This window comes from Opisthocomus hoazin, chromosome 18 (assembly GCF_030867145.1).
Source record: "Opisthocomus hoazin isolate bOpiHoa1 chromosome 18, bOpiHoa1.hap1, whole genome shotgun sequence".
Lineage (NCBI taxonomy): Eukaryota > Metazoa > Chordata > Aves > Opisthocomiformes > Opisthocomidae > Opisthocomus > Opisthocomus hoazin.
In genome coordinates, this window is record NC_134431.1 from 15217784 (window position 1) to 15230077 (window position 12294).

Consider the following 12294-nt stretch of genomic DNA (forward strand, 5'->3'; position numbering starts at 1 on the left):
ACTGACGTGAACGTGGACTAGGCCTGACATGCCTCTTTTCCTCTCAGAAATGCAGGGCCAGGCTCAGCCTGGCTCACGTACGGGGCTCAGGAGCTAATTCAGGCAATACCCATTTTTCGACCTGCTCCTGAAACTGCCGTTCACCCGCATTATCCTCTCCTCAGGAAGGCACCTGCGGTACGCTCCCCTCCTCCGGCCCAAGGCTGGACGCAAGCGCAGAGGTGACCCGAGGTGCTGGCCCACCCGCAGCCCCATCCCCTGCCTGCCCACAGCCCACCCAGCCCCAAACCCCGCAGCCCTGCACCCCCCGGTCCCGCGGCGGCCGCCCTGCGAGGCCTTTCCCTCCCAAACACGGCCGCAGCCACCAGAAGCCTTTGCGGGCGAAGGAGCGGCTCCCTGTCACCGCGGGGCTCTAATTTCCTCCGGTGCCATTGTTTTCTCTCTCTCCAGGTGTGCTAGTTTTTCTCCTCCGCATACGAGTTCTTCCCTCCCTGCTAACTCTTCCCTGTGGATGCGCTACTCCCCCCTCACGCTGCCTTTTCTTCAGGGCCCGGAATGCGCTCTCCTCCCTGGGGACGCTCACCGTCCCTGGTCGCGCTACCTATTCCTGCAGACACGCTAGTTTTACCTCACTGGACAGGCTTGCTTTTCACCTGGACGTGCTAGTTTTTTGCCCGCTGGGTACATCTTTCCGCTGGATATACCAGTTTTCCCCGGGTATGCTACTTTTTCTTAGTGGATACGCTAATTTTTCTCCAGTGGATATGCTACTTTTCCCTCCGTGGACGCATCCCTCCCCTGGATGTGTGTTTTTTTCCCCTGAATACGTTACTGTTTGGTCTTTGGACACGGAAGTTTGTTCTCTGGACAGCCGAGCCCCGGCTCCCGCGGCTCTCCTGCGCGGCCGCGGAGCTCCGCACGCTGCCGGGGACGAGGAGTTGACGGCCCCGCCATACCCCTCCTCCCCAGCCCGCCTTCCCTCCCTCCCCGCGGCGGGGCGGCGCCTGTCTCTTTAAGGCGGCGCGTGCCCGTGCGCCGGGGGGCGGGGCCTGGCGGGGGCGCGCGGCGGGCGCTTCACCTGCAGCCCAGAGCGGGCGGCGATCAGCGGCGGGAGCGGGAGCGACCCCCGGGCCCCGGCACCGCGCGGCCACCGCCACTGCCCGGCGGGCGCCGCCGGGGCGATGAGGACCGGCTCGCGGGTGCTGCTGGTGCTGCTCCTTCCCGTCTGGGGCTCGGCGGCGGTAAGTGGGGCGGGCAGCACCCCCGGGGCTCCGCCGCCCGCCGAGGGGCCGCCGCTCCGGGCACGGCAGCCGCGCAACTTCGGGGTCGGAGCGCGGAGCCGGGGCGGGGGGGAGCGCGCGTGTGCGGGAGCGGCACCCCCGCAGCTCCCCGCCGCCTTCACCCTTTCTCCCCCTATTTCTTCTTTTTAAATCATCGTTATAGTTTTTAATTGTTATTTCTTGGCGCTGTCGTTGGCTTTGACTCCGGTGCCTCAGCCGCGCCGGCGAAACTTGCCCTCCGTGCTGCGCCTCGCCGGGTAAACTTCGGGGGTAGCGGCGCGTCCCGCCCGTGGTGCCGTCCGCGCCCGCGCTCCCGTCCGCGCCCAGCGCAGCCTGCGCGCCCCCCCCCCCCCCCCCCCGCCCCGATCCCGGCGCCGCGGCGGTGCCTTTTAACTTTTATTTTCACGAGCCCGCAAACGCAGCGAGCGGGCCTGGAGAGTGTCGGCGGGCTGAGGGTGTGAGAAGTTCGGGTTTTTTAGGGTTCCCCCCCAGGTGGAGGGGTGTCTGCAGAGCACCCCCGGGCGCCTGAACGCGCGGCCGCGGTGCCACGGGGCGGCTGCTGGGGCTGGGCTGGCTGCGGGAAGCAGAGCCGCTCGTTTCTCTGCCCGCATCCCCCCGTGCCAAGTTGGATCTGCGAAGGCGTCCCGAGTCCGAGCTCTGGGCAGGCTGGTGGCTGTGCGGGAGCAGCCCCGGCGAGCTTTCGCGCAGCGAGCGCCGTGACGATGATGGGGTGGTTTCAGATCCAAAGCCTATTGCCTTCGGTCAGACCCTTTGAAATATTTCCTAATGGCAAGATCTTGCCAGCGACGGTCGGAGTCCACAGAGCCACTGCTTCCCTGCGCTTCCCATGCAGTAGCTGGCACCCGTCTCCCGAGCGTGATTTTTAGCAGAGTGCGTTGGCTTGCTTTCTGCTTACTAAGCTCCTCCGAAAGGACCCTTCGCTTTTCTTCCCTTCTGTCTCTCTCTGTAACATGGCATCGTCTGTGCCCAGGAGGGTTTTGGGAATCCCGGGAGCTCTGCTCCTTTCCCTGGGGAGGAGGGTGCGTGCCTGGAGTTGCACTTTTTCGGGGAAGCGACTGTCCAGGTCCCCTGGCTCCAGCCTGTGCTGCCGGGACTGGAGGCGTCGGAGGCGCAGCCTGCGTTGTGAGGCGATGCGCTGGCTAGCCCTGCCGACAACCCGGGAGCGTGAGGAAATCCCTTGCCACCAGCGCTTGTTTGTGCTTAAATCACCTGGCACTTGTTAGGCATAAATCACTGGCTTACGTGCTTTCACTGAGCTGGCTGGAGCTGGGGTCTGGGACCCTCCTTGCTGGGGAGCGTGTACTCCATCCCAAGGAACCTGGACAACCACGACCAGACGAACTGTGGCAGGGGCTGGTTCCCCGCTGCGCAGTCCAAAGTTGCAGCAGAGCAGCGAAGTGTTTAGCTGGGTGCTTCCCCCTGGGTCCTGGCAGGTTGCGTGTGGGGCTGTGCTATTCAGTGGCATTGTTGCGTTTTCTGATTGGGCGTCCCCTCCGTCCCCTCCATCCCATCCCACCTCTGGGGCAAGCACAGAGCCCGAAGGGTCACAGGCAGCAGCAGGCAGAGCCTTGGAGGCTGCTGCAGGGTGAAGGGGGAGAGAGGGGGCTTCAGCTGGCCACGAGCTCCCGAGGCTGCTGCGAGCTGGGGTGTTTCTCCTCCTTCAATCCTGGTGCTTGCCCAGTTTCTCAATAGCAAAACTCAGTGATTTGGGTGTCGCAACATCAGGCCTTTCTGTGGCTCCAGCCCGAGCACAGCTCGCCTTGATGAATTGCTGCTCTTTGTTTCCTCCCCTCTTCTGACAGTGCCCAGTATCCCAGCCTTCTTACAAACAATGCTTTCTGTTGTAGTCAGGCAACTATTTTCTGGCCCGTTTTATTTCTGCAGCTACAGTATGGATCCACTCCAACAGATAGGCACTTTAACACAAGCGGTTTCTACTTGCACACTGCTTTACTGTTCAGGTTTGTCTGTGCCTAAACACCTAGTCATTGGGTACAAAACATTTTCCAAATGAGAAAAGTCATGGTGTGTGTTTTCCTTGTTTTGTTTTTGCAGGCACACAATGGGGATCTTACAGTTAGACCCACATGCAAGCCTGGCTTTTCAGAAGATGACTACGCAGCATTCATCTCCCAGAACATCATGGAAGGGCAGAAGTTACTCAAAGGTAAGTGGAATAAGAAGCTTAATAGGTGCTGCAATAAATGTATTTTCAGAAGGTGAAAGGAGGCTTAAAGATGCTGGATTTGATGGTAAAATTGTCTGCAGAATTATGTTTGTAGGAGGATGAAACACTAAGTGGTTTACCTGAGCGCAGTTTTGAATACAGATGAATCATTCAAGTCCGCGTGCTGTCTGCTTCAGGTGGATTGTTTGCCTATAGTATGCGAGGTCATCGCTTCGCATCTAAGTCTCCCACTCCCACCCTGTCTGAAGGAACTCTACATTTGATATTTTAGAAAGTATTTTTATGTATGAAATTCTGAGATCCTTAAATTATCTCTGCTTTGAAATGCATGATAAAGCAGACGTTGTTGTTGGAAATGTGGTAAACAAGCCTACAGACATTCTGTTCACAAATGTGGCATTCATTTTCATTACTGCCCCACTGACGACATGAAAACACAGGCAAAAAGAAACTGCCAATTACCTTTATAGTAATTGCAGGATTATAACCACTTTTGTGATTATAAACTCGAAGACGTCTTCGTAATCCAAATAACAATAGATTATCCTGTGTATCGATCTGTCTCCCATTGAAGTTAAAAATAATTAAACTTTGTATTTGCATGATGTCAAAAATCATTGTTTTACTCCAAGAGAATTTTTGAAGATCAAAATCCACCTGCCCCCGCCCCAGCACCCTCCTCAAGTTAAATCGCTAACCGTTGGTGGATGTTACAGCAGTTCTAAAGACACAGTGCGTTGTGGAAGTTGGGGAGCACGTCAGGACTTGATGCTCTCTCTACTCGAGGGTTTATAAACCCTTTCCTGCTTTCTCCTGAGTACCTCTACTCACATGCATATGCCTCTGCCAGAAAGCTGGGATTTCTGTCTTCCTGCAGAGCAAACACCTGTTCCCTTACTTTGATTTTTCTCGAAAGAGAGGGACAGTTGTCAGTATTCTCTCTGGCTTTGGCAGAATCCAGGACTGGACACTTTTTCTCTGCGTGAGTTGGCAAGCAGTTTTGTTTCTGAGCCCAGTTGTCTGAGTTTCGCTGTTCAGGAACTCTCTTGACTGGCCTGCCGTCAATTAGTAAACGTTGAGGAGTTTATTTTTAGTTTGAAAGATAACCAAATACGGGTTTGATATAGACAAGCCCAAGAGTATAGCAACACACCAAGAGACCAAATACCAATTGTTTACGTATTTAGTAGCAATTTTTCCCAAACCTGTAGCGGTTTACAGGTCAGTCTGGAAACTCAGTCAATTTCATGCTTTTTAGCTTTGGAACTTATTTGATAAACAATGTCCTCCAAATACTATGGAAAGTCATGTCATTAGTATACATGCTCAGAGGAGTATTTTTTGCACTTTAGTGCTTGATAAATTGTGCTGCGTGTTTTATGTAGGTGGACAATAGGGATGGAGCAGAAGGTCTGTTCAGAGGAGTTAGCTGGCAGTGACTTTGACAGCATAGTGGCTGTCATTTTATTTCAGTTTTAACTGATAATTTTTAAATACGAAATTATATTTAGATAGGCTGTCAGCTTGATTTGAATGAAAATATATTTCTATTTAATTTTATCCTTCAGGGGCCAGTTGGTAGTTTTACATAAGTCATGGCAAACCTGCCACTGATTTAGGGCTGAACTGGCCCTCAGGGTATTATGTATGCATGCACCACTTGTAAGATTCATGTCCTGATAACGTGTTACGAGTTACGTGATTTGTAAGCATTTTGTCAGCTGAAGGGGAAAGAAAAAAGTGCAAATGCTGTGTTTACTAATAAGTAAACTATCATCTTTACACCTTTTAATCTACAGTCAAATACATGCTGCTGTTTACTGTAGGACACAAATATATCTAATTAATTTCTACAATAATGGGGGAGAAAATCTGCTGCATAAAATTCTTCTTCATGCTTGTGTTGTTCTTTATATATACTCTAGCATGTAAAATTGGTAGTTTTCCAGTTTAGGTTTAATTTTACTTCCTAACACTTGATATGTCTGAAGCATAAAATGTTTATCTCTTTCTTCCATCTGGGTGAAGTATTGTACAATAGTTCAGACCAAAAATGGGTTCAGATGGCTTACATTCTCATGTTTGATAGATTGACATATGTACTGTTTCACACCATCTTACCACGCAAAGCTTTGCTGCCAGCTACCACCATCTTATTCATCAGCATTCAGTAATTCATCTCCAGGCCAAATGGGACTGCTTGCCCGAGAAACGCTGGTGGGAATTCACCTTTTAGTGCTTGCATGAAGCTGGGGGGGAAAGTGTGCATGTCAGTTGAAATGGCTTTGGGGGGTTCCAGTGGGCAGACATGAAGCCTTTATGCTGCAGAATGCTCACTGTGGCCTTGGGGCGGAGGTGTGGGGAGTCCTGGAACAGTCTACACTGCCCGAAGGTTGGTTTGTCAGAAATCAGGTGGTGTGCAGACCTCAGCATAGTGGTGAGCTTCAGCCGGCGTGAAGAAGGTTAGATGGTATGTGGCTTGGGGATAAGCCGTGTGGCAGTAAACACAGTGTTTCCCTTTTGAGCTTTGTGATACCCAGCTCTCAAATATATGCAGCGTTATGAATGTATCAAAATGAAAGAGCTTGTAGTATTCTAGGTTTGAATCAAGTTAAACAGATAATGATTGCTTATAATTGACTTATTCCAATGGAAATAGCTTAGTCTTAATTTGACAACAAGAGTTTTTACAGAGTCACTGTTTTATTATAAGTATGCCATAAGCTATTAACTGCTACTTTGTGGTTCATCTTACTTGCCTGAGTCAGCGCTCTGACATCCTCAAAACATACAGATTCTAGCAGGAGCTATTTGTTACACAGTAATTAACTTGTTTATGATAAATGGATAGGAGAAATGTCACGGCATTTTGATTTATGTGTAAAATGAAAAGCGTTTGCATTCTAAAACTTTCGTGTTAATTAGACTTAAAATAGTTTTCCCCAGTAGTGCCACAAATACCACATATTACACATCACTGCCAACATTGTAGCCTGATGATGGGGTATTAGCTGAGCTGATTTGTGGACATGCTCCTTAGAAATGCTGTCCCTACATCTCTTAATAAAAGTTAGTGGGGTCTAATGTGTCTTTTTTTTTTTTTTGGTCTTTGTTTTTGTTTGCAGGCAAATAAACTTAGTCTTGATTACTGATGCATGATAATGTTTAAAATAGGATCTAACCATTTTCTTCTTTAGCCTAAGGAAAAACTCAAAGCTGCAGTATGGCAGAGGACAATTACGGCATGGGTATCTCTTTCTCTTTGTTAATTATTCATGTTAACTTAAAATGGTGAGAACATTGGTACTGAGGAGCGGGGAGCAATGACATGCAGTACTGCACTGAAGACAGTTCAGGACTGACTCAGGGGATCTGATCCCGCAGTGTTAACTCCAGTGCATGGCAATGGTGATGACTAGTGGCCTCTTGGGAAAGGAGAGAAATAAGTAGTAGAATGCTAAAATTGATATGCAATATAATCTAAGGGGGCCTGATACTCTTGATATTGGGTTTATGCTCTCTTCCATTTTTTGAAGATTGTAATAAAGAAGACATTTTTCTAGATTAGAAATTCAAGTTTTATTGGCATGCTGTGAGACCGTGGCAACTGGTAGTGGGTGGAATAACATCATGGTGTTAAATGCATTATTTTTCCAGCCTAGCACCATCAGTTCTAGCAGGTCACCTCTCAGAAATACAGCTAGACAACGTAACTCATAGCTTTCTCTACAACCAGGAGACAACGTAAGCAGTTGAGATGTACGGCTCCTTTTTTGTTTTCCTGTGCATCTCTTCATGTGTGGTGATTCATGTTTCTGTTACCCATCTGAAATAGTGCCTATACTGATGCAGTAGGAAGCTTCACTTGTGTAGGCAGTTACGTTTGGGTAAAAGCGCGTGGAAGCACAGTTTATTTTCATACGGGAAGATGAATAAACTGTGCCAGCATGTTCTGCTTTGAGCAAGCGTATGAAACCAAAGGTAGCCAAGCTTCATGCAAATGTGTAAAAAACGTAATTGCTTTCAAGCTAGGATTTTTACTAGCGTTATTTTTGGTTAAAAACAAATAAATACAATACATAAAAACTTTACTGAAATACCTGTCTTTTTAAAAGAATTCAGTATGGAGGCCATCTCTTGTAAGTGTTTTAGAGTTAGGATGTTCTTCATGGCCAAAGCCTTTTCTTGTCCCCAGTGAAGTTTCAAAACCTCTGTCCTGTTCAGTCCTCATGACCTCCAACAGTAAAACTTGGGAAGGCTGTGACTGCTTTTTAGGAAGTATAGAATAGATAGACCAAAAACACCTCAACACTCTAAATCTTCATGGGGTAGGGGGAGAAGCAAACACTGAATTAAAAAAAAAAAAAAAAAGGTGTGGGGGGAGAGGAGAGCGAACCTGAGCAAGCCTTTGCAAACTATGTTTGAGGCTGGTTACTAGTAATTCATGTAGTAGTAACCGTAGGGATATCTAGTGTACCTCCTTTTGGAGGTAAATGCACTGTATTCTTATGGTTAAGGTAATATAGGAAGTTGAATGTGGAGTGTGTCAGTGAAATATACTAACAGCTCTACTTGAAAATTATGATGCAGCCCCAAAATACTGCTATGTACATGAAATTTGGCCCCTGCAAAAGCATGAGACCAGTCTTTTGGGGGGAATGGAGGCCCCACCCCTGGGAACATTCAAGGCCAGGCTGGACGGGGCTCTGAGCAGTCTGGTCTAGTTGGAGATATCCCTGCTCACTGCAGGGGGGTTGGGCTAGGTGGCCTCTGAAGGTCCCTTCCAACCCAAAGCGTTCTATGATTCTAGGAATACTAACAGCTTTGCGAAGTGTCCAGAGGGGAAGGACATGCCCCTGGGGTAACGAACAGTAACTGAGTGAGTGAGTGTGTGTCTGCAGCGTTGTGCAGCCCCAGTGTGTGAACTGGCTAACAGAGCTGTTCTGTCTGATTGTATGTCTGGCTTCCCAATTTTCCTGAGATTAGAGTCCAAAATGTACATAGGTTCCCAGCAGCTGTTAACTGTGGTGGGAGCTTGGTTACCAAAGACTTCTGCGGGTCAAGGTCTGCTCTGAAGCTTGGTGGGGAGGATGCTCCGTCCCAAAGGCGTCCTGCCCATGGCCACAGGGTATGCGGCTTGCTGCGCACCCAGTCCTGCCTCCATCTCCCGAGTGCCCTTCAGTGCATGCTACAGATGTTTTTCAGAAGTGAAGACCATGAAAAATGTGTGAATTTGTTCTGGTGTTTGGTGGGGTTTTTGAGCACCTCCTGAGGGTTGTTCAGTCCTCATAGCAGTACGGAAGCTCGGCTGCAGCCTGCTGGAATATCCAGTGCCTTCTCTGAGCTGCTCTGAGTTTAAAAGGCACAGAGACTTTTCAATTCATGCTTTCATTATTTTCTGGTCTGTGACTCTGCATGAAAAGCAGTTACTGAAGTTATCATACACGTAATTAGCCTCACAGTTCCCTAATAAAATCTGAAAGTAGGCGAGGGTCCACCGGGAACACAGAACTCTTTCCCTAACCTTTCTTCATTCCTTTCTTGGAGGAAGAAGAGGCAGACAGAGAGAAGCTTTCTCTGTTAAGCTTGTACATATGTGCTCCAGTGAAGCTGCCTCTCAGAAAACACTTCTCCCATTCCACAGGACAACTTCTTTTAGAAGCGGTTTCTCTTGACGGGCAGGTTGCAGATCAAAACTGTAGTTTCAATCATGAGTTGCAGGGGAGACCCCAGAACGAGCTGAAACAGATTGGGGAACTGCTGATGCATATTTATTTTTAATGTTATTCTTCAGATCTAACTTCTGACACAAAAATGATGTTTAAGATGACATTTTTATCTAAATAAAATTGCAGTTAATGAGACTGGGGTAGTCAATAACACTCTGTAGAGTTAATCCCCTTACAGTGTTTAATAACTGTATATATTGCTTTCTAGATCAGAGCTTTGAACCAAATTCCTCAAACCCAAGTAAAATTACTTTTTTCTGCATTCTGGGTAGCTAACTGATTTTTATCTGAATAAATGTGCTTCTCCAGTAACGGACTTGAAGCTTCTGTCTTTTTTTGCAGGAATTTGTCTCTTTTTAGAGTTGTGCTGCTTCAAATTAGGCACTCTAAACAAATAGATATTAAGGAAGAAAATGAAACAACAGTTTCTATTGAATAATTTACTCATTTTGTTATTTATGCTTAGGCTTTTAAGAAAGAAGCCATGTCTGGAACAGTAGTCAATTTGTTATTTATTGTGAAATACTTATTGTTTTGAACTCCAAACTATTAATATTAGGTCTTTTAAGGTTAGAAAATAAAGTTGCTTCTTTGTTCAGAAACTGACTGTTGCTGACAGAGCTCATGAGCTCTGATCTCACAGAGCAGATGCTGAAAGCATTCTGGAAATTCTGTTTTTTTGCGTGTGGTAAATGAAACTTATTTATTCTAGCAGTAAAATATTCCCTTGCCTAATTTTTGTTGACCTGGTGCCAGTTCTCATTGCCTAATTTCATTGATATTTATGTGCAGGCCTCCTTCTGCCTTAATTTCTACCCTGGAAATGAGTGTAATGTTTTTCTAGAGGTAGCTTATTTCATTGCAGACTTAAAGCTGAAGTACTTAGTTCGGCAGTAGCATGGGCAATGTGCATAGCTCATTGAATATTTTAGTAATGTAGATAATACTTAAAAGTCTTATTTGAAGGGCAAGAAGAGATTAAAACTACAGAGGGTAGGATTTCATTGGCAATCTGCTGCTTAATATTTTTTCGTATAACAGAATGAATTTGAGTGAGATAGGGAAAGAAGGGAGTTTCTGTTTGATTGGAGGTTACTGGTATGTTCAGAATTAGTGTCATTCCTGTATAAAACCTACTTTTTTATTTTTAGGCAAATGGAAATAGTAAAAACTAAGCCCAGAAGGTAGTGTTTGAAAAATAAAGACTGATATTTGTCTGCGGGAACTCCAGTTTCGAACAGTCTGACGAGGGCTTTCAGATGAACCTGTGCCAGTGACTAGAGACTGCTTTCTCCAGGACCCTGATCTTGAGCACTGTGATAGGAATTTATGCTGGCTGGCTGGACTCGATCTGTGTCAATTTTTGTGTATGTAAACCTGTTGCGCACTAGACAAAGCTTCTGAAGAGCGTTTGGCTTCACATTCAGTTTTCCTTTTGGCCCCTAATGTTGCTTTTTCGGGTCAAGCTCAGAAGTGTCCTTGGCCAGCAGTGCCATCAGAGGGTTTTGTTACTGCTCAGTGTGCTGTGATAGATTGGGTTTGATATTTTGTTTAAATATGTATTTATTAGTGTTTCTGAAAGAAGGGGCTGAGAGAGCTGGGATTGGTTAGCCTGGAGAAAAGCGGTCTCAGGGGTAGACTTCTCTCATCATGCGTAAATACCTTACGGGAGGGTGCAGAGACGATGGAGCCAGGCTCTTCTCAGTGGTGTACAGAGAAAGGGCAAAAGGAAACGGGCACAAACTGAAATGTCACACACTCCTCTTAAATGTGGGAAGAAACTCTCACTGTGAGGGTTGTCAGACACTGGAGGAGGTTGCTCAGAGAGGTCGTGGAGTCTCTGTTTATGGAGATACTGAAAACCCAGCTGGACGTAGTCCTGGAGCCTGCTCTGGCTGAGCCTCCGCTGAGCAGGGGCTTGGGCGAGATGCTCTGCAGAGATGCCTTCAGCCTCCGCTGCGCTGTGATCCTCCGGAATGCTTTACAGGTGAATAGATGAAAAGGCAGAGCGACGAACTGAGCTTTTCTGCAAATACAGATCAAATAGCTTTAAATAAAAACATTGCAACAGCCTGCAAAAAATGATCCGTACAGGGAAGCTGTGTTTCTGTAACTTCTCGGAAGCATAACCTCTAAAGAGAGAATAATTGAAACACCAGGGACCAGCGTTCTGCTGTTTGCTTCCATTAATGTCCAGACTTAACTTCGGCATAGTTTGTCTCCTGGCGTAAGGAAATGTTACACTTAAATTCGAAAAGCTCTTAGTTTCCTCTTTATTTTTAGTAGAATAAAAGGAGAACATACGGAGTTTCTGTTTTCCCAAAATATTTGTCATTAGTACTGGCTGCTTCGCTTCTTTCAGCAGAATCTTTCCCAAGCAAGTTTTCTGCAATATAAAAAATAGTTGGGTTGAACAAGATTTCTTTTTGCCACAGGCCTTATGATTTTACTTGTTTATAGTCATTGTCCCTGATTTATTTATTAATTTTGAATTGCCGTTGCACAGAGGGAGAGAGAAGTGGCAAATGCTCTGGCATATGGGCTGCAGTGTTGTTGCAAACAGCGACTTTCAGCGGCTCTCGCTGCCCTGTGCCTCATGACCCCGGGCTCTAGCGGCTCTCTTTGCCAGCCTGTTTAGATTCCTCCTTCCTGCTCCCTTCCAATACAAAATTTTAATTATTTTTTGCTTTGCCCTCACTACTTTTCTGCCACTGTTCCTCACTGCTTGCCAGCATTTTGTAATAGAGAGCCAGTGGCAGTAATTCAGCACTCTGTGCAATAGCTGCTGCTCGGAGGGGTCACATAAGCTGCAGCCTATTAACATTAGCATGGTAATAGCAGCCACTATGTGGAACGCACAGTGGGAATGTTGGAAGCTCCTCCAAGGACCCTGAAGATATGTATGGGCCACCCATGAAGGAGAAAGGAAAAAAATATCCTTTCTGCTTTGAAATGAGCCAATCTGTGTGTTTCATTGATACCCAGAAGCACTGCAATCATTAAGGCTATTACTATGCCTATTATAAATCACGATTTTGTAGCAGTTCATAGATTAGTCACAAAAATTACTTTCAGT

The 12294-nt window shown here is 46.9% G+C and overlaps 1 protein-coding gene across 1 annotated transcript in view; it reads left to right on the forward strand.

Moving 5' to 3' along the window:
* The first annotated feature begins 1104 nt into the window (after window positions 1-1104).
* Window positions 1105-12294, forward strand: part of CDH4 (cadherin 4) — a 461186-nt gene continuing 449996 nt past the window's right edge. The window contains exons 1-2 of the mRNA XM_075438458.1: window positions 1105-1241; window positions 3357-3468. Of these exons, the coding sequence (XP_075294573.1) occupies window positions 1182-1241; window positions 3357-3468 (172 nt within the window). The 5' untranslated portion in view covers window positions 1105-1181. The remainder of the gene's footprint in view (window positions 1242-3356; window positions 3469-12294) is intronic.